The sequence below is a fragment of the Canis aureus genome, chromosome 4 (assembly GCF_053574225.1).
Source record: "Canis aureus isolate CA01 chromosome 4, VMU_Caureus_v.1.0, whole genome shotgun sequence".
NCBI lineage: Eukaryota > Metazoa > Chordata > Mammalia > Carnivora > Canidae > Canis > Canis aureus.
Window position 1 is genome coordinate 84,808,806 of NC_135614.1, and position 22,928 is coordinate 84,831,733.

Consider the following 22,928-nt stretch of genomic DNA (forward strand, 5'->3'; position numbering starts at 1 on the left):
ATTATGAGGCAGCTTTCAGGAGCCAAGTTGCCAGAATGTTGAAGCAGATATTTCCACTGCACATAATGGAAAGAACTGTGCAGAGAGCTGGATAACCTGGTTTCTATTCTGATTTCTGTAATTAACTAGCTCTATGATATTGAGGAAATCACTTAGCCTTTCTGTTTCTCAATTTCCTCCTTTGTGGAATGAAATAATTAAAACAACGTTCTCTAAGGTACTCTCCAGTTTCAAAGGCCTGATTTTATGCCATCAGAGAAGCCATGCATGAAGACCCTTTTTTTCCTTTTTCTTTTCTTTATAAAATCTTGTTCTTACCAACACAAAATATACAAACATTGTTTTTGGAATATCTGATCCCAAGTGTAATCTGGCTTAATTCTAGCCTATGATCAACACAATGGGTAGATAGCCAGAGTGGTCGGTCTCTTCAGTTAAGGATGTATGCAATGGTCTGGACTGGCCCGTTCAAGAGTCATGGTAGAAATAGTTCTAGGACACAAAAGATACAGCTTACACCTTGGATAGGCAGCTTTTATTTATTTTTTTTTGTTTGTAAACTGATATATATCTGAGCTGACTGTTCAAATGTCTCATTACTCTCTTTCCTCTGAATAGGGCCAATAAATTTCAAGCATCATTAGCAGCAAGTGTGTACTCAAAACCAACAAACGATATGCCAACCTCTCAGAGAAGGGTTCAAGATATAAGATGAGTGGAAACCTTGTTATATCTGCAAACACTGATGGATCATAGAAGCAAAAGTACTCAACATTTTATAAGGCAATAAATGCAGCCTATTTTGAACTAAAATACAACATTATTTGTGTGTGTTTTATTTTTATTTTATTTATTTTTTTTTTATGTGAGAGGAATCAAAACTCGGGATTAAAGAAAAATTGTGCTCAGCCCAAAGTGTTTCCTCCCAAAAAAGGTAGAGGATTTGGCTTAGGCAGCAGTTGAATTGTGGTATCATAAAGGTTCAAGCAGAGAATTTCAAAAGCATTGTGTGGATTGCTACGAGTTTCCCAGTGTGTTCCTGTGATTCTGAATTGGGGAAGAGAATTGGGAAGGTACTGCGAACCATGGCCCTGCTTCATTCCTTCTATATTCTACACAATGAGTAGCTGCTAAACTTTCATTTAAGAAATTCTTTGTTTAGAATAAATCCTTAGAATGCATGGCTTAGAGAATACTGGTATGGAATGCAATACAATGAATGAGTCTATGCATTTGATTAAAGTTTAACTAACTGTCATTATTTGAATGGCAGGAACAGAGACCTTTCCCACAAAGTAAGTGTCTATAGAGAATGAGACCACACGTATCATTTGACTTCTCACAAGGTTTGACTTGATAAAAGCTCTGCCCTCAATTCTGAGCTCAGCATAAAAAGATCAATGGCTCAGATTCCCTTTATCCCAAAGTTAAGATTGGCAGATATTTCACTTTGACCTAATACAAAACAGAGTTGTCTCAAATTGCATAAGGGATGAAGAGGTAGCAATAGTAAATCTGCTGCACTTTGGTGGTTTTTTTGTTTGTTTGTTTGTTTGATGACCTTAGATGTAGAGGAACAGATTCTACCTATGTTGATCTTTGAGGCCTTACTGATGGACTTGTCCGCAAATCTGTGGCACTTGAATACAATTATTATTCAATAAATGCTTATTTCATGGAAAAAGAAAGTGGGTGGTTTTATTTTGGGATTTCTTTTGTTGTTGTTGTTTCTTTTTTTTTTTTTTTTTTTTTGACTGGAAAAAGCAAGTTAAGGGTAGGAGATTTATGAGTTCATTCTATGAAGAAAAGTCCAATTTCAGGAATTGATATGATGTTGTCAGAAAGACTGCCTCTCTCCGTCTCTTATTTCTCTCAATCTCCTTTTGTATTTAGACTTAATTTTCTCCTATTTTCAAGGCATCCACATTATGTTGTCCAGGGTGCAAGGTGAGGTGAGTAGTAGTCAGCTACTTCTTTGACTGGAAAGGCAGATGCTAACATTGGCCAAACCTGAGATCTATGTCCATAGTATAGTCAAAGGGACAAATATTACTAGATTACAGGATGTGTTTGTATGGGATCATTCATACAAATGAAAGAGCAGATGTATTTACTAGAAATAGTAGAGTAGGTATGCAGGCAGGGAAAAATTAAATAAGCAAATAAATTATGTGTCAGAAAATTGAGGCACTATGACATAATGATTAAAAGAAATATATAGTTGGTCATTCAGATGATGAAATGTGTTTCTCAGATATAGTTGGTCTTCATCCACAGTTACTGAAAATGCTTGAGAGCCATAAAAATGATGTGAGTGTCTTGTTATTAATTAAGATGACTTCTGGATCCCACCAAAGGGCAAGGGCTGGTTGTAAGGAGGACCAACCATTTGATTAGAGGGTTGGAACTTTCAGACCTACACTCTGACCTCAAGGAAAGGGAGAGGGGCTGGAGGCTGGACTAGTCAATGGCCAATGACTGAGTCAATCATGACTATGCCATCCATGATGGCTCCTTAAAAACCCAAAAGACTGAGTTGATGAACATATGGACACTGGGGAGAGTGGCATGCTGGAGAGAGCATGTCAGCCATAACCCATCTATGTATCTCTCCATCTGGCTCTTGATTCATATCCTTTATCATGTTGCTTAGTAAACTGGTAAACATAAGTAAATGTTTCCCTGAGTTGTCAGAGCAAATTAAAAGAACCTAAAGAGTAGGCTGTGGGAACCTCCAGTCTGTAGCTGATCAATCAGAAGCACAGATGTAGGAACAGCCTGGAGCTTGCCTCGGGAAGTCTGAAGTGAGGGTGTGGGGAGGTAGTCTGGTAGGACTGAGCTCTTAATCTGTGGAATCTGATGCTATCCCTAGGCAGATAGTGTCAGAATGGAGTCAAATTCTTAGACATCTTGTTGCTGTTTGAGAATTGCTTGGTCTTTCATGTGAGGGAACACTACTCCATGCATTGGATTCAGGAACCCTAAAAGAGTTGGTGTCAGTACAGGCACATAACCAAGAAATCAAAATTTCTCTTTAATCAAAAGTCATGCTTTTTTAAAAATGAAGTAACAGTAATATTAGATTTCTCTAATTATACGTACTAGTTTTCCATCACTGTAAAACAAATTCCCACAGATGGAGCACCTTAAGACTCACAGGTCTGCAGGTAGAAATTCACAGAATAATGGGAGTTCAAGGCCTCACAAGATTGAAACCAAGGTGTCAGTTGGATGTCAAGCTCTTTCTTGAGGGGGAGAAAATCAGCTTTCAAGCTCATTAGACTGTTGCCAGAATTTATTTCCTTGCTATAGACCTCAGGTGCTCTTGATACCACTAGTGGTGATGTGGGACAGCCCTCAGCTCCTAAAAGTTGGCTCTCTGTATCAGCAATTTAAATTGAATCGGGATATGAGTGGTTGTTTTCTTCTAAGCCAGCTGGAGCTTGTGTCTCTAACTTCCTCTTTCTATCCCTGTGGGGGGAAAAAATCCTCTGAAGCTTTTAAAGGGTCATATGATTAGAGACATAATCACCCACCCAACATGATACAACCTTAAGAATTAAATCCATGTGCTTTTCTGTTTTGTTTCTTAAATTCCACATATGAGTGAGATCATATGATAAGTTGATAAGTGTCTTTCTCTGATTGACTTATTTACTTATAGGGGAAGAGAGGAAAAAATAGATGAAATCAAAGAGGGAGACAAACAATAGAAGACTCTTAGTCATAGGAAACAAACTATGATGAGGGGGTTTCTGAGGGGGGCATGGGGAGAGGGGGTAACTGGGTGATGGGCATTAAGGAGTGCACATCATGTGATGAATTCTGGGTGTTATATAAGACTGATGAATCACTGACCTCTACCTCTGAAACCAATAATATATGCTAGTTAATTGAATTTAAATAAAAAATGTGCATAAAACAACAACAAAAATAATTAAATCTGTAGTCTTCACAGTCCTGGGGATTATTCCCAGAATGTACACTAACAGGAGAGAAACTTTGGACAATATGGTGGAGTCTAGCCAATCACACCATATTTTGGAGTTCAACCATAATTGAGAATTATGGCTTGATTTGGATTCAATTTTGTATTGAATATGCATAAGTTTATGATCTAAAATAATACAATGAAGTATGATTATATCCTGCTTAGTCTCAGAAATTCTCTATATAGCCTATCTTAATCAGCAGCCAAAGATGTATATAAAGAGGAAAAAAAGTTAGAAGTAGTGAAGGAGATCAGTAAACAAACTTTTTCTTTTTATAGATTTTGGAAATAATGCAACTCTGCAATCTATAATATTCACGTAAGGTTTAGGAAGATTGCTACACACACATACACACAATTCTATGGATTCCATGAATTATAAGGAAAATTTAATAACAAAGCAATTCAGTTTCTTCTGAAAAGCAATTAAACTTTGAGAGATTTATTCATTATTTAAGGTCTCAATGTCAAATTAAGCATCTACTTTTATAATCCTGAATTCATTAAAAAAAAAAAAACTTGACCTTTAAAAATGCAATAGGTTGAAATCGATTTATTTCACTCAGGCATCCAATAATATATATTTGCTAAAAGCAGTCAAAATTGAGGTTCCAGCATCTATGAGAGTTGTTTGAATTTTTCTTTTTTTTTTCTTTTTTCTTTTTTTAATTTTTATTCCTTACTTTTTTTTCTTTTAAAGTCAAAGTCAAAGTGGAACTATTATCTCTTTGGAAGTTTCCTGGGAATCCTTTTGCCCCTACTGGAAAACAAATGAACCCAGAGAATGAGTCCTTCCTTAACGTGATTATAATGATTATAATGAGAGATTTTAGAAAAACATCTTGGTTAACCTGTATTTAGAAACAAGATGCAATTTATTGCGTTTCTTACATTGAATAGATACTATTTTTGTTTCTCATTAGCACATTGCAATTTAGCATTTTCATACTATTGGACAAAAATGAATACTTAATGTATAAATTATCATGCAAATAAGATAATATTTATGACACTGTTACAGGATATAAGACTGAGAGATATGAATTCTTAACAGTAAAATTGACATGAAACAGCTTGACTCACAATACAAAGACAGCAACCTGGTTAAGTACGTGGATTTATTTTTTCTGCATTTGTGATATTATACTTTCAAAATCCATTTAAAGTAGTTATTTTAAAGTGAGGAAAAGAAATAAAAGACTTCAGTGAGGTGGCTTTGTGCTTTCACACATAAAGCAATCCCCACAGTAATGCAGGCTGCAGAAAATGGGTCACCTTCAAACCACCTTTGAAATAAGCAGATAATATAATTTTCAGATTGCGTTCTTAAGAGCATTGTTTTATAGAATGCATATCTATTTGGTCTTTTATGCATTTTGCAAAAATGTGCATGTGTGAGCACAAGAAAGCACATACTAATATTTTGCTTTCCCCTCCCATTTTTCTCTGTCAAATGCATGTATGTACACATCTAAATATTCTCATACAAGTGCAAGTAGCTGAGTATTTGATTATTAGTTCATTGTGAGAAGGCACATGTGTGCTAAAATCTATTTCTCTACTGAAATGAAGTTTTCCATTGTGTTTTTAATCTAATGGATTTCTATATGCTTCAAAGCAAATTATGGTATAAGATGCAGAATCTTTGAAAAAATATTTTTCATGGAAGTATTTTGTTGCCATAACAGTAAATTATATTTTCTTTAACACAAATTTTGTTCACTTTTTTCTAATTGACCATTAATTGTTCCAAATATGTAATTGACATTTAGTATATTATTGAGATGATTCCTACCTATAGATATGATATGTATTTGTATTTTCAATGAAAACACAAATATAACATGCTTTTTAATTATATGATATTTATGCTTATGAAAAACTTCTATAAGACAAGTGTGATTTGAGAGACATTAAGCTGTAAAAAGACAGTGTTTGGGTTTTTAAAAAAGATTTATTATTTATTACTATTTAAAGATTATTTGAAAGAGTGAGAGAGAGAGCAAGGGGAGGAGAAGAGGGAGAGGGAGAGAGAATTTTTTTTTTTTTTACTTTTTTTTTGGGGGGGGGAAGAATCTTAAGCAGACTCCCTGCTGAGCACAGAGCCCAATGCGGGGCTCGAACTCATGACCCTGAGATTGTGACCTGCGCCAACATCAAAAGCGGTGCTTTATTGACTGAGGCCCCCAAGTGCCTAAAGACAGTGTTCTGAATATCTTTTTTGCTATGATCCAGATTGTTGCACATTGGACTCCTGTCTCCTTGAGAGCAAGTACTGCTAGGCTCTCTCTTCTAGTGCCTGGTGCAATCACTAACGGGCAGTCCAAAGTGTCCATTAAGTCCATTAAGTCATTAAAGTGTCCATAAAGTACAACCTGGTTTTGCTCACCAAACCGATGTGTATTACGAAACTAGTATTTGGGTAGTTTGTATCTGTGGCTAATCTGATCCTCTGACCAAAAATTTAATGTTTGTTTCTTTGTCTTTTCCTCTTAAGGGAGACCTAGTTTTAAAAGTTAAGGGAGAAAATGACATTATATGGTTCAAATTCAAAAAGAACTGACTTAGTTGAAGTGCTAGTCTCACAGATGCATGGAGTTAGACTACCTGACTTGAGCATTCACTTTGTGTCTTTCTATTTGTGTCTTGAGCTAAGTCAGCGTCTCTGTGCCTCAATTTATGCATCTGCAAAATGAGGAGGATAATGGTAGGGTTGTCCTTATAGGGTTGTTCTGAGGATTAAGGTGGCTTTAGACATATAAAACCATTAGAAAATTGCCTGAAAAAAGTAGAAGCTCGATGGTGTTTTCTATCATTATTTTGGATCCAATTAGTTTTCTTGTATCTATGAATACAAATTCATGTAAATGGAAACAAATATTGCTATACTGGGCTCATTTGGATGTAAATGGAGAGACAGGAAGGGAAATAGACATCAGGAAGTTTGATTCTCAACAGTATCCTCCAAATTTTATGATATAAATATTAGAATCCACATTTTATATATGAGGATTCTGACATCCAAAGAAATTTACTAACTTATATAGTAACATCCAGGTAAGAAGTAATGAGTTTGGGATTCTAAACCCAAATGGTTCATGTTCATGATCATGGATTTCACATTGTTCTATGTTTTACAATAGAGGTAACGTTTGGGTCTGTCTGATTGATTAGAGTTATTAAATACATATACAAAGAAGTTAGGATAGATTATGTAACTTTGGAAAACTAAATTTTACATTTTGAACTATTAGAATTTCATTACAAAGAGTCCATTTATCCTATTTATCATGCTAACATATCACTGATTAGTTTGAGAACTAAATAAAGCTTCCAAGATGTGTAACATAGTGCCAGGTATTCAGTAAGGGCTAATAGCAAGAGCAATAACTTGGAGCAATACTAACAAGTAACAATAAATCAGTGAATGATATCTACCTATAATAATGTATAATTATTACTTAAATCTCATCTTAAAATTTATTTTAAACCTAGGATAAATCATGCAAATCTACCAGGTATTCTGAAAAACAACCACATTTGAAATCCTACATAAATTCACTTCCATTTCAAATAGAGATTCCATTACTGAAAATTTGATAAGAACAGTTTATTGTCAGGGGATGTTTCGTTACCTAAAACCTGGCTTTGTGAGAAATGTTTTACAGCGTTGGAAACGTAGGGAAGAAATTATTTTAACCTTCTTCCATATTTTTTCTCCCAATTCCAGGCACCACGCCAATGACCTCTCCAACTTCTCCAGAAGTACCTATTAATATGTTGTGACACTCTCAAATGATATAATGTGATCTGGGTGAGCTAAAGTTGTAAAATATGACAATCTAAAGGAAGAGTTAGGATCCCCCTCATATGTAGCCACACATGCAATATTCAAGGAGAAAAAGAAAAATGAAAGAGAACATGGGGTGAAAAGTACATTTTTTTTTCTCTAACACGATGTATAATATATCCTAGCACATCAGATTTTGTTGCTCCCCAGCACTGCAAACAGTCTTTGTTCTTCGCTCTGCCTTGGCATACCTCTGGGGAGGTGTGGGCCTTTTTGAATGGATTTCTACTTCCTTAAATAGAAGGTGAAATACTTCCAGATGATAAATAGCTTTGGGTCTGTAACCCAGGCAGGGGAGTTCTCGACTCACTTTGGGCTGTTAAAGAGAATTCCCAGCCTTGTAAAGTGGTTCCCTCCTGCTCAAATGGCAACAATCAAGCTAGGAAGAACAAATGAGTCCCCGCAGGGAGGAGAATGGAGTAGAATGTCAAATATTCTTGGACCTTCAGTGGCTTCAGACAGAAATTTTGCATTATAACATTACCCAGGCAGAGTTACAGATCATCTTTTGGGTCTTGTCTTCTTTTGTCAATAAGCAACGCACTGAACATAATCAAATGGCTTTGTAAGCCAATAAATACAGTGGCCACTGTGATGTTTCTGAGGACAGGATAAGCCTGAATAGAAAATCAAGCAACCACCAAAAAAAAAAAAAAAAAGAGAGAGAGAGAGAGAAAGAAAGAAATACAGAGTATTTTATAAGTACACCAAGGAGAAGAGGGCAAAAGTAGTCTGTTTTCTACGTAATGAAATTGTTTCAGCCAAAGAAAACTGCATAAAATTTTCTCATACTAGTTTTGGCTACTTTATCTGATGGATCCTGTATGTAAATAAAAGAGTCATGCTATTACTTCCAATCACATGCACTGACTGTTGAACCATAAAATTAAGCCCATCTATGGGCTCTGTAATCATTCGAAAACTGATAATGAGTCTGACAACCTACATGCCACTATTGCACCAAAATTAGCTGAGGCATATCCTCTACAAGGAACTTTTCCCTTGCTTTGAATGTGTTCATGGTGAGGACCAGCAGAAGATGCCATCCCTCACCTTACGAGGATCTCTTTATTAAGTAGGGCCTACTTCTATGCTCAGACATATTTTGAGACTAAAAAGATATTCTAAGCCAGAAAGGTAAAGACATATCAGGAACTTTCATATTCCAGCAAATTCAGAATGGAGACTAGATCCCTGAAAACATCATGATAAGTAGATAAGTAATTATTAAAATGCATGAACCTTCTAAACTTGCAGAAATTAAAGACACAGAATCCAACTGCAGTATTTGAAAGTTGCTTTGATCTATGCTCAAGATATAGAGAAAGAATTAAAAAAGATATTTGAAGAGACCAGTGGTAAAAATTGAATAGGGGCTGATTATTAGGTGATGATAGGTATTTTAAATAATTTTCTTAGATTAGATAGTGACATTATAATTTCATAGGAAATGGGCTTCATTTGCATGAAGTTGGTGCTCCAGTATCAAGTAGTTAATTATGATGTGCTTGGAACATTAAAAAGTCTATAAAAATAAAGCAAAATACTCAGAACGTTGATAATTGCTTAATCTAAGTAGTGAGAATATAGATTTTTTATTGCATGATTCTTTGAGTGTTTTACTTGGTTTGAAGTTTGATTTAAAATATTCTTGGTGAAGGAAGATGGTGTCGGGCCCACACATGTTCATTCTTCTGCTGAGACCATCAGGAAACAAAAATATGAATCCATAATCTTGATGAGAATGATGTGGAGGGCAGGTTTTAAAATAGCGTGTGATGTACCGTGGTTCCTTACGGGCACGATTAGTGATTTGCAAATACATATATACAGCAGATACACACAAATTTTGGTCTTCAGAAAGAAGCTACATTTTCAAAATCATACGCTTCTCCTTCCAATATAAATCATATGCTCCCCATGCCTAGTAACCACCCCCTATCCTGGCAAATAGCAAATGAAAATAAAATCACTGCTGGACATAGTAATGTAAAAAAGCATTTTCTAGTTTGTGTGTATATTCAACCCAGAAAAAATAAGAATAAATATTTTATTTTGTGCCACAGTTTCTAAAATATAATCAAAGAGGTGCTAGTAAACCCTTAACTTTAGATTAGCTTTCTCAAAACTTTTAAACACTGGGATTCAGATTTGCTTATGCTCTGAAGCTGGTCCTCTGTATCTTTTTAAAGCCTCTCTTGGCATCTCATTTTCATGCTCCATCTAAGATGACTTGGGAAACATCAGAAAATAGCAACACCACTTCCACAAAACAACTGCTTGGACAGTGCAAATTTCGATGTCCATCATTTATGGAACTGTGTTCCTGGGAGAGATTTTAAATGTCAATACTAAAGATAATATTATTGGAGTTGGCTGCTACAGTCAATACAGTGAGCACCTACTCAGAAATAGTTTTTTAAAAAAATAATCGGAATAAGAGACATTTCTTGCTGTTACTTTTGAATTGTTATAACGGAAAATGATTCTATCTTTGCGGAATCATTAGCTTTGTGGAATGTGTAGCTTAAAGCCCTGTGTAAAGTGACATCATGTGATTTGTCATAGTTAACACAGTCCAAAGATAAGGCAAGGCAGGAAAAGTCCTTCTGAAACCCTCCCTCCTTCTTTATGCAAACTACACTAAGAAAAAGCTTCACAGTGTTAGCTCCGCCTGAATTCCATTGCCGAAAGATTCAAGAAATGAATTTCATTCTAGAGATAAATTCCCGAAATCATTGAAGTTTCCAATTTTGTTTGATGCATAAAAATTAGGCTGTTTTTTTTTTTTTCAGTTTTGATAATTACTCCTTTAGGGAACTGAACAGGAGAACACACACACACACACACACACACACACATTCATCATATTGTTTATGAAAGGATAAGCAAGGGCCATTAAATCATTAGAACTTCCATGAGTGAAATAATGCACACATTAAAAAATAATTTTGGAAAGGGGCACCTGGCTGGCTCAGTTGGTTAGAGCATGTGACTGTCACTTTTGAGGTTGTGAGTCTGAGGGTAGAGGTTACTTAAAAAAAAAAAAATTATTTGAAGAATTTCAAGTGATACTAAAAAAAGATCATGGTATTTCATTATGGAAAGTGTTGATTTTTTAATATCATGTTATATGTATATATAGTCAGAGTATTATAAAAATATAAAAGTATATATAAAGTATATATATTTTCATATGTATACTCTTGCAGTTATATATATTTTTGTTATAGCAATTATATATAAATGCTGAATATAACTGAAAGTGTACAGAAATGATAGAAGTTTTCTACAATTCCCACGTCAGGCTGTCCCTTACTTAATATTAGAACTGAATTTGGAAAAAAAATATCTATTTAAGTCAATCATTCATGGGCCAGTTCAGTCAACATTGGCTAATTTTAAATATTGCTTGTCAATGCAGGATATTGCAGGTGGTCTCCTATGAGGTATTGTCATGTAATGAACTGCTTTAAAAATTCTAATCTTCTCAAGAGTTTTACATCAATCAGCTTCATTTTTAGTTCAAAATTTTCACGTATTTTCACACATTTCTTCTGAAGCTTTAATCTCTACATAACTCGGCTTTAAATTAGAAGGAAAAGGTAGAAGAATAAGGAGGAACAGCAACTGAATTTAATTTCGATCTTGGATAGAGTCGAAAACACATTTGCTTTTCTATTCTTATGTCAGTTCAAAAGGAAAACAGTTCTGATTTTAGCTAAATGAGAATTTTTTTGTAACTCTACTTGGATCACATTGTAAAAACCTTCTCAGAATTTTCACTCATTTCCCACAATATTACCACATATTCTTTTGAGCCATTGGCAAAATGGATGCAGTTTATAAAGTGTTTGCTTTTGCATTGAGCTTTTGCCTGTCTCATATCTTTAGATAAATTTAAAAGCAAAAGCAATACTCACTGTGTTGAATATCTTTAATAGTATGGGTGAAATACATTAATTTGATATTCCTAAGTCCAAATACATTTATCTACAACTTGATTTTACACTTGAAACTTCCTGTGCTTCATAAGAGTTTGTAAAAATAAAATAGGGGGAAAATTCTTCCTCCCATCATTTATAGCAATTTTTCTTAGACTTGAGTAAAATATGCAGAAATTTTAAAGGAAAATCAAAATCATGTGCCCTCTTTTTGTTTTCTTATTCTCTTAATTATAATACTTACTTAGGCATCAATTCTTTGTTATGCTCTGATGCAAATATACTTGCAGAGCAAGTTTTGAAGTAAATACAAATTCACCAAATGAATGCATTCATTTTATAACATTAATTTGAAGGATGATTTGATTTTACTGAACTCAAACCAGAATGTTCAGTTTAAGGACAAAGAGGTAGCCACTGTTGAGTTTGTTTTTTTCTGTTTTAATTTTGCTAATACTAATACACAGAAAGCCTATTTGCAAAAGGATATTTATATAATTTAAAATATTTCAAAGCCTTTTTGGTGTGGGTGGAAACATTAAAAAAACAAAAAGAACTCATTCTTACCCCCAATTTTTCAAGAATGCTGTGCTTGTATGCGAATTTGGAAGCATAGCCCAAATGACTATGGACACTAAAAGCTTAACATTTTTAATTTGGCTGATCTGTTGACTGGAAGGAGGTTTTATATATTCTATTTTTTTAAAGATTTTATTTATTTATTCATGAGAGACAAAGAGAGAGAGAGGCAGAGACACAGGCAGAGGGAGAAGCAGCCTCCATGCAGGGAACCTGATGCGAGGCTCGATCCCGGGACTTCAGGATCAGGCCCTGGTCCAAAGCCAGACGCTCAACTGCTGAGCCGCCCAAGCATCCCTTGAAGGAGGTTTTAAATGTAAAAATGCAGACACTGAAATCAGATGGCCTGACCCAAATAAGAAAAGGTTAAAACATTTTAGATCAGAATCAGAATAAAATATAGTATTTATAAGAATACATATGCTATATAATTTAAATGCTGTGTATGTTATTATTTGTAAAACATATGAATATGCATATTCTTGGAGAATTATAAATAATGTAATATATATGTATACACACATTATGGAATACTTTATGGATTTGAAGACTATGTTCATCTTCTATTACTTCTTGGACTCTAGTTTGAAAAACATTGACCTACAGTATCATACTAATTATTTACCTTCTTTTTAAAAAATATTTTATTTATTTATTCATGACAGAAAGAGACAGAGGCAGAGACACACGCAGAGGGAGAAGCATGTTCCACTCAGAGCCTGATGTGGGATTCAATCCCGGGACTCTGGGATCACACCCTGAGCCAAAGGCAGACGCTCAATTGCTGACAGACATCCCAATAATTTATCTTCTCTTTGGCCCTTTCCCCCACATTAATTATGTATATCTTATTACATGCTATGATATAGTGAATAATAAATGTGTTGAAGAAATTAGCAGAAGCTCAAAACTTTTCTATATTAGGAGATTTTAAATATATAGAATGAATTAGAGCAAGCCGTTTGTGAATTTGAAAGGATAATCAGTGCTTCTATCCAACATTTGGCTGAGCAATATTGAATAACTCATTGGAAGTCAGTATGTTAAAATGAGACACTCTACTACACATATCTGAAACCATCTGGCATGCCAAAACTCTCCTCTCCTTTCAAACGAAAAGGTTCAATGTTTTCTGAGTTCTTTTACCTTCTCTCTCAACTGCATTCAGGGCATTGATTTTTTTTTTTTTGTTTTGTTTTGTTTTTTCAGGATATTCAGCAGGATTTCTGATTTGGTATTGATGAGCCCATTTATGTTTATTACAACAATTACTTAAAATGAAATAAGTACACTTAAGATTAATGCATTTCATTTTGTGAAAATTGTATTCCCCAAAAATGTGGAAAAGAAGTAAATACAGATGTTCAATTTACGTATGTTCATGTATTCGAGGGCTGTCCTCAGACAGTCTCTGGAATCCATTGAGAAATAAGATGGGTTGATAGAAAGATGAATGGAAGGGGAGACGTGTGATCTATATATGTGATGAGTCAAATACAATTGATCCTTGAACAGCATGGGTTTAAACTTCATGGAGGTTAAATCTCACATGCATTTTTCCATAAATACATAAACTTATGTTATCAGTAAATATATACAATTACTATAATATATTTTCATTTCCTTATGCTTTCTTAATAACATTTTCTATAGCTGACTTTATTGTAAGAATACAGTATATAAGGGGTGCATGGGTCACTCAGTTGTTTGAGCGTACAACTCTTGGTTTTGGCTCAGGTCATGATCTCAGGCTCATGGGATTGAGCCCCGAGACGGGCTCTACAGTCAGCGAGGAGTCAGCTTGGGATTCTTTCTCCTCCCCTTCTACCCTTCCCCTAGCTCATACTCCCTTTCTTTCTCTCAATCTCTAAGATAAATAGATACATAAGATCTTAAAAAGAGAATATGGCATATAATATATATAACATAAAATATGTGTTAATTGACTTACTAAACAGTTATTTTTGGTAAGGCATCCAGTCAACAATAGGCTGTTTGTAGTTAAGTTTTGTTGGAGTTAAAGGTTAAACAGAATTTTCAATTGCACAGGGGTTGAAAACCCTAACCCCTGCCTTGTTCAAGCGCCAACTATAGAGTAAAAGGTAAATGGTGTAATCTCTGGGATATATATATATATATAAATGTTTACCACATATTTTTCTACTTTTTTGTGTGTCTTTAAAATGTTTATATTCAAAGATTTAGTAAAAAAAAAAAAAAAAGATGAGGAAGACAAAAAAAAAAATGAAAAAAGAACCATAAGATTTTTCTTTGACTTTTCTGATAAAAATTTACAGTGCAAGCACCTTTACTCTGGGACCATCCCTTTAATAGCGTTCTCTGTCTCTCTTTCTCTTTCTCTCTCCCCATAAAAGCTCCATTCTGACTTAGATAAAGGAGAGGGCACTGTTAAATACACCCTCTCAGGAGATGGCGCTGGCACCGTTTTTACCATCGATGAAACCACAGGGGACATTCATGCAATAAGGAGCCTGGACAGAGAAGAAAAACCTTTCTACACACTGCGTGCTCAGGCTGTGGACATAGAAACCAGGAAGCCCCTGGAGCCTGAATCGGAATTCATCATCAAAGTACAGGATATTAATGACAACGAGCCAAAGTTTTTGGATGGACCCTATGTTGCTAGCGTCCCAGAAATGTCTCCTGTGGGTGAGTAGGCAAGTCGAAGTGTTGTCAGATGCTCTGAGGCCTCTTCAACATTTATTTTTTGCACGTTGATGTAAACGTCTTATTTGTAAGCCAGAGGATGATTCTTCCAGTATGGAAGATACAATTACTTTCATTTATGTTTTCTTTCTTTCTTTCTTTCTTTCTTTCTTTCTTTCTTTCTTTCTTTCTTTCTTTCTTTCTTTCTTTCTTTCTTTCTTTTCTTTCTTTCTTTCTTCTTTTTTTCTTTCTTTCTTTCTTTCTTTTTCTTTCTTTCTTTCTTTCTTTTTTTTTGTCCTTTCTGCCTCATTCTAAATATACACATAGATACATAAATATCTAGGATCTATAAAATTAGTCACTAGTTTCCAACCTTTGCACTCACCTGAACTCACAGAAATCCTTTGTAATCAAGTACTAGACTCAATGTGTACTAAGATCCATTGTCATTGCGATTCGAGATGCTGACGTGGTGCTGAAGGTAACTACCCCTACCCACAGATGCCAGCGAGTGATTCTTGGCTCAAAGTAAATCATCCAAAGCATATATCACATATGAGTCTGGAAGTTGTCCAGAAAGGAATGTGTTGCATCCTTTGTAGCTATAGATAGAGATTCCAGAAGGATGATATTGTTTTTTGTTTTTTGTTTTTTTTTTTACTGCAAGTAACCCATGGTAGTTACACCATCAAATCAAGAAGTAAATATCATTATCATTAGAATGATTAGGATGAATCTACAATTAGGTATAGTATCACTACTCTTCTTAATAATTTAAATTTGATATAGATTCACACTTCAGAACCAACCTCAATTTGAAAGTTCTAGGATGTGTATTTTGAGGTCAGCGAATCAAGGATCACAGCTTTAACGACAACTTTAAATAGCTGTGATTCCAAAGTCACTGCTGCCAATCCCTTATTCTATTTCAAAGTAACTTCTGGTGTTTGGCAGTTTTGTAAGATAAAGCTGCCCATCGCTTCCAGGTTACAACTTGAAACTCGTATGGTGAGCCATTGCTAATTTTCCTGGCTGACGTTCCTCAGAGAGCTGCTGCTGGCCCTACAAACCATCCCAGACATGTAGAGACTACACTGAGGGCAGAGGCAGGTTAGTAGGTTTAGGAGTTTGTCCCATGGATTTACCACAGATTCACTTGAAATTATGTCTATGACCTTACCCGGTGTTCAAAGGTCACATTCTCTCCATGACCTGAGGAACCAGCTCAAAGTAGTTTACTTAGATTTTAAACATTAGAGCACACGGGTGCAAATCTGTTATTCAACTTCTGCTACATTTTTTTGAGCTGCACTTGTATCATATATATATATATATATATATGATACCGATTGCTAGAGATGTAGAAGTACAATTGGGAAGAAGTAGATCTTATTAAAAAGTAGGCCCCGGAAATGGGGAGAGCTAGTTTTTTAACTGTGTCTTGATTTTACAGGGAGAGGAAAAAGGAAGGTGCTGTTCTGAAAAAAAAAAAAAAAAAAAAAAAAAAAAAAAAAGAAAAGAAAAGAAAAAAGAAAAAGCAAAACTTTTAAGAAGACAATGCTCAAAAAAAAAAAAAAAGAAGACAATGGTCTTTCATACCTAAATGGTTTAAACGAGGGCTTACTTCATGTAAATTGGATTATTTACATGAATTTACAACCCTCGGTGACTATTATAGAAACAACATCCTTAGAGCAAACATACACATAATTCTGCATTATTAGAAAATTCTGTCTTATTCGGTAAATAATTAGGTCTTTTGTTGTGCCAATTGGGATAAAGGGATGAACCATCATGCAGAGGAGTTCCCAGCTAGCACCCGAAGAGAGACATGAACCTGGAAAATCAGGGTAGGTAAGTGAGAAAACAAAGTGGCCCCAGCTTTTGCAGTATTGTGGGGAGACATAATTACCTGTGCTCTCTTCAAGTTTCAGGAGGATCTAGGGAAGAATAGGTTATTTAAAATGTTTTGCGGTATGGCAATACTGAAATCTCTCATTGGTTATTCAAGAGATTCCAGTAAATAAATACTTCACCAGAGTTTCAACACACACTCTCTGCTTTTTCTTTCTTTCTTTCTTTCTTTCTTTCTTTCTTTCTTTCTTTCTTTCTTTCTTTCTTTCTTTCGTTTGTTTAAATAATGGTAGAGCAGTATTTCTTTTGAACGTGATACCACACTGCATGCCATGGGTTCTCCCAGGGATTATTGGACTACCTTTACATAATATGCTTTTTTTTCGAATATATACTAAAAAACTATAAATGCCACTTATGAATTAAATATTAGAAATTATGGGACATCTGGGTGGCTCAGCGGTGGAGCGCCTGCCTTTGGCTCAGGGCGTGACCCCAGGGTCCTGGGATTGAGTCCCTCGTCGGCCTCCCTGCATGGAGCCTGCTACTCCCTCTGCCTGTGTCTCTGCCTCTCTCTCTGGTGTTTCTCATTAATAAATTCATAAAATCTTTAAAAAAAAAGAAATTAACTATCTACCACGTACTTCTTTTGCCATTCCCCACAATCCTGCCTATGCACATAACCAAAAATATAGGAGACCCAGTGAGGCTTGTGACATTTGTTGTTTCTGCTCTTACCTGACCAACCAACCTAAAGCTAATGAACAATACTGTGCATCCATCCAAGCATCATATTCACGGCCCTAGAGCCCCTGAGCTCCATTCCCAAGGTCACCCTTCTGACCACATTGAGGTGGTCACTGCTGTAAGTCACTTAGTCCAACGATTACTCCTCTCGCTCTCTTCTTTTCCTGCATCCCTTCTGGGCACGTCCTGTCTCTTTGTCATTTTCTCTGGAATATCAAAATTGCTTTTGGTCAAGAGCAGATGGAGTTCGCCATGGTGTAGGAGACAGTACCGCTGCTGTCACGGCTTGTCTCACTGCCGGCCTTGTGTATCTGTGTGAGTGCTCTCTGGGAAATAACTGTCCCGTCCCCGTCCCCATAGCTGACAATGTTGTTATTGACAGTGTTGGAGAAGAAGCAACCGATTTACAAATAATAGTAAAATAGCTTGTTTCAGAATAGAGACCAAGACCTATTGGGGCATCAAAACAGTTTGTGATGCAAATGTGAAGTTAGCAATAGTGGACTGTGTGTCTGAAAACGTGACACACTATTAAACATGCACCGGCAATGAACTAAAGTGAAAATTACAAAGAAACTGTGCACAGGGGAGTGGTGGTGAGCAAGGTGGACAGAGATTGGAGAGGAAAATCGATATTTAAGACTTATCAGACTATGGAATATATTCTGTTCCAGAAAGTTGAAGGAAATTCCAGTGAATCTGTGACTTGTTTAAGGGAAAGGCCACTCTGTTACTAACTCGTGCTACGTCCACCCGGCTACAGAAGTAATATTCACAGATAAAGTGCTTTTCCTCTGACCCAAGGAAATTACTTAATGATCCAGATATTCCCTAAATCGAACTTCCTCCTCGAAGACAGATTGGGACGTTATAAATGTGATCTAATTCTTTAAGATCGCTACAGTCACAGTGAGCTCCAGGCACAGGCCTCCTTTAGTACCGGTGGTTATGCACGGATACGGGGTGCAGGTTCAGTAACTTTTCCTAGAGAGCTGACACGTATGACATCTTTAAACTTCTTCATACTTGTATTATCTTCCTCGGCCTGAACTAAGCCATTTGAGGCAGCTGATTGGGTTATTCATAACCAGGTCTCTATTACACATCTGATAAATGCCAGTTGTGAATCACAATTTATGCAATAAGACCTACCATTTCCGGAGCAATAGTTAGCAGCCAGGTGATCCAAACCGTGTTTTATTATTTAACCATTACAATTATTTCATGCAGTGTTGTTGACTCTTGGATCATCATTTTTACATGAAAACTGAACTCTAATTTCAGAAAGTAGGTATGGCTCCCAGCAGCTTCTTTAGAACAATTCATTGCAATCAGTTATACTTTTTAGTAGTGGCTCCTAAAAATGTCTTTGGGCCTTAAATTTGGCTTTCAACCTCAGATGAGCTGGTTAAGACCTTGAAATGCTTACTTTATTTTATATATTATTTTATTTTATTTTATTTTATTTTATTTTATTTTATTTTATTTTTTATTTTATTTTATTATTTTTATTTTATTTATTACAAACCTGAGGATGGGGGACCCAGTTTAAAACAAAATCTGAGAACTAGGTATCTCTTATTCACTGACTTTAAAAGAAAAAAAAATAGTGTAAGAGTAAATAGAATAAGAGACACCTAAAGAGAATTACACTGCTGACTTATTAAAACATTAACATTGTACCCTCTTATTTTTTTTTCCCCATGAACTCTATTTTGTTTTACATGAAGTTTAGGGAAAAGTGCTAAGATGAAATTTTTGGTGGAGTTTTTGGGAGGCTTTTAAACAGAATATTTTCTATGTGGCCATACTTAAATAGTCCAACTCCACAAAGGAAATAGTAAAAATGATGACTGTACCTAACATTAAGTCATTACACAATTATTATAATTTAGAGACATATAAATATCCAAACTTCCTTGCTTTCATGGAAGTGCCATAGGGGGACAGATCAAGAAATCACAAAGCAGATGTATTATCTTACCAGATGAGCTAGCCATGGCCACAGAGAGCAGCTTACCTGCTACAGTAGGAACGGGTCAATTCTCATTGGCCTCTCTCTGTGTGCCCTATAAGCAGTATTTTTGCCAGGAAATTGGAGACAGAATGTTAGCTGTTTTCTACAAATAAAGACATTCTCTATGTAGAACCAAACTGTGATTATTAAAACCAGGAAATTGACCTTAATGATGATGGCATTATTGCCATCTACCCCTTAAACCCCACTTGTGCTCTATCTGTTGTTTCAATAGTATCTTATATAAACACACTTTTCAAGGTCAAAATCACATGGTGCATTAGAATGCCGTATCTCGCTAGTGTCCTTCAGTCTGGATCAATTCCTTACTTTTTCTTGATTTTGTGACAGGTTTGAGGATTCCCTTCCCAGTGACTATTTAGAATGCCCCATGTGTTTGCCTGATGTTTCCTCACGTACAACTTCAGGATAGGCTCTATGTTAGGTTCATCACAGACACGATGCTGTATTCCTGCTGCAACTTATCGGGTAGAACAGGATTTTGATTTGTCCCATGACTAATGATGTTAATTTTGACTACTTGACCAACGTTGTGCATTAGTTATCTGTTGCTGCACAATCCACTAGCCAAACACTTAGCAGTGTAAAACAGCAAACACTTATCATCTCACAGGATCATGGATATCCAGAAGTGGCTTGGGTGGGCACCTTTGGCTCAAGGTCTCCCAAGAGGTTGTATTCAAGCTGCTGGCTGGGCCTATGATCTTTTTTTTTTTTTTTAATATTTGATTTATTTATTCATGAGAGACACAGAGACACACAGAGAGAGAGAGGCAGAGACACAGGCAGAGGGAGAAGCAGCCTCCATGCAGGGAGCCCGACCTGGGACTCAATTCAGGGTCTCCAAGATCAGGCCCTGGACTGAAGGTGGCGCTAAATCACCGAGCCCCCCGGGCTGCCCCTGGGCCTATGTTCTGATCTAGAGTCTTCATTGAGAGGAGATAGGAATTGGCCTCCAAGCTTACCCAAGTGGTGACTGGTAGACCTCAGTCTCTTGCTCCGTGGAACTCTCTGCAGGGTTTCCTCACAACATGGCAGCTGTGTGGCCCCAGGAAGGGCTGAGAGGGAGCTAGAGAGAAGAACATCTCTGATCAAAGCCACAGTCTGTATTTATAACCAATATTTAAAGCGGCATCCTATCATTTCTGCCATTTTCCAATGGTTAGAAGTACGTCCAGCCCAATTCAGGACACGGAATCACCCGAGAAAACTTCTACAAGGCAGCTGAGATCATTGAGGGCCTGGTTATAGTCCACCTACCACAGTGTCCCATCTGGACCCCTTTAATCCATGTTGCTCTGTCATGCAATATGTGCTCAGCCCCCTTTCTAGGACCCCGGGATCTTTTTCCCTCATTGCATGAATCCAAAGTCCAGAAACTCATCATATAAATCAAGTGCAAGAGCAAATGAGATTCCCTAGACTTATTTCCTCTTGATCCGCAGACTTGTGATGCTAGAGAAACCAGCTACTTACCCCCACCCTGACACCTAACACACAGGGGTGAGATAGGCATGAGAAAACTCCTGTAGACATTTTTGAGAAAAGAGGGAAAACTAAATAAAGGAGTCACTGGTCCATCATATTCCTGAAGTCTAGCTGGCAAATATTAAAAGCTTGTTGATTAGGTTCAAGGCCTGAGAATATTTGTCCATGGCTCTCAGTTATTACTGTCTGGGCTCTTGGTTCTACCTTTTGAGTTATACTTTTTAATTTTTTTTAAATTTTTTTTTATGAAATGCAGCACGTACTTGCAACTAAGCAGCACTCTTGGTCGGCTTCCTGCCAATAGAATTCAAAGTGTTCAAAGGCCTGTTCTCACTGTACAATCTCTGACTCTCTGTCTTCAGTTCACACTTTTGATATTGCTACATATAGAACTCTTTATTTTGTCAGTGGCAAGGGTATCCCATGAATCTTTTGGGGGTTCACTGAATTAGACCAAAAAAATCCCTTCAAGATAAATCCTGTCTACCTTGGACCCCACTGAGGGACCTGAGTGACAAAGCCTTCACATGAATTAGAACCCTTATTGTTTGCTAGAAAGGATCTTTGAGTCATACTCACCCATTTATCTCTTAAGAGCGGAATTTGACTAGACAGTAAACCAATGGGCCAGCTTTGATCTTTCTAAGATCTTAACAAAAAGATTTACAGTAACCCCATTGCTTTATCTTTTGACTGTGCTTTTTGTGTGCTCTGGACTTGATTTTTGCCTAGAAACCATTTCTTAATTTTAGCATCATTTGCCATCTGGAAAGACTAGTAATCTTTAAAACCAGCAAGACCTGGATCCTTTTTGTTCCAAGGTCCCTGGGTCTTTTTCTACTGTTCAAATAAATGGGGGCCACAGTTTTGCTAAATTTTCGGCCCCTGCATAACAGTGATCTTCTAGTTTCCAATAAGATAACCTGATTTTCCTGGAAGTCCTCACGCGCAGCACCTTCCAAGTCCCACATCCAATAGAAGAGTGTGTTCAGTGCATTTTATACTGACAACTTCCTCAAAGCCCACGCTGCCCGACTGCAAAACCATTACCACCTCTTAAGTGTTTGTTATAGCAGCACCCCACTACCAGGTACGAAATTGCTATTTTCTACTACTATATAACAGATTACTGCAGGATTTAGAGGCTTAAGACTGCAAGTATGTATTATCTCTTGGGTATCTATCTGGGTCGTGAATTTGGGCTCAGCTTAGCTGGGTGCCTCTGCATCAGAGTCTTGTGTGGATTTAGAGTCAAGCTGGCAATAAAAAAAAAATGTGGCTTCATCTAAAGATTCACCTGGGTGGGGGGGTTTCCAGTCGTGAGGTTGTTGTCTTGTAATTGATATCCTGTCACTTCTGCTCTATTTTATTTGTTAGGATCAACTTGATAAGCTCATTTTACTCTCCAGGGAAAGGAATTAGCTGAAGGACTGAATAGTGGAGTCCGGCGTAGCTGAGGATCATCTTAGAGGTTGTCTACATTAGAAAATGATCCACTGTAAACCTACTCTTTATCTTTCTGTAATTATTACATATTTTATCAAAAGGTTTTTGTTTTGTTTGGTTTGTTTTTTTTGGTCAAAATGTATTTTGAAACCAGGGAAACAACCTGGTCCTCATCACACGTTCAGCTTACCCATCTATTAGTTTATGTCAATGTAGTCTCAAGGTTTCTTATTGATTAAATTGGTTCTAATGTATTAGCACCATTACTGATTTTTTAAAGACATTTATTTATTCATGAGATACTCAGAGGGAGAGAGAGAGAGG

At 36.3% G+C, this 22,928-nt stretch overlaps 1 protein-coding gene across 3 annotated transcripts in view; it reads left to right on the forward strand.

Annotated features, from left to right (window-relative positions):
• Positions 1–22,928, forward strand: part of CDH12 (cadherin 12) — a 966,147-nt gene that overhangs the window by 767,577 nt on the left and 175,642 nt on the right. For all 3 annotated transcript variants that reach the window (XM_077896365.1, XM_077896364.1, XM_077896366.1), the window contains one exon: positions 14,740–15,034. In XM_077896365.1, coding sequence (XP_077752491.1) covers positions 14,740–15,034 — 295 coding nt within the window. The remainder of the gene's footprint in view (positions 1–14,739; positions 15,035–22,928) is intronic.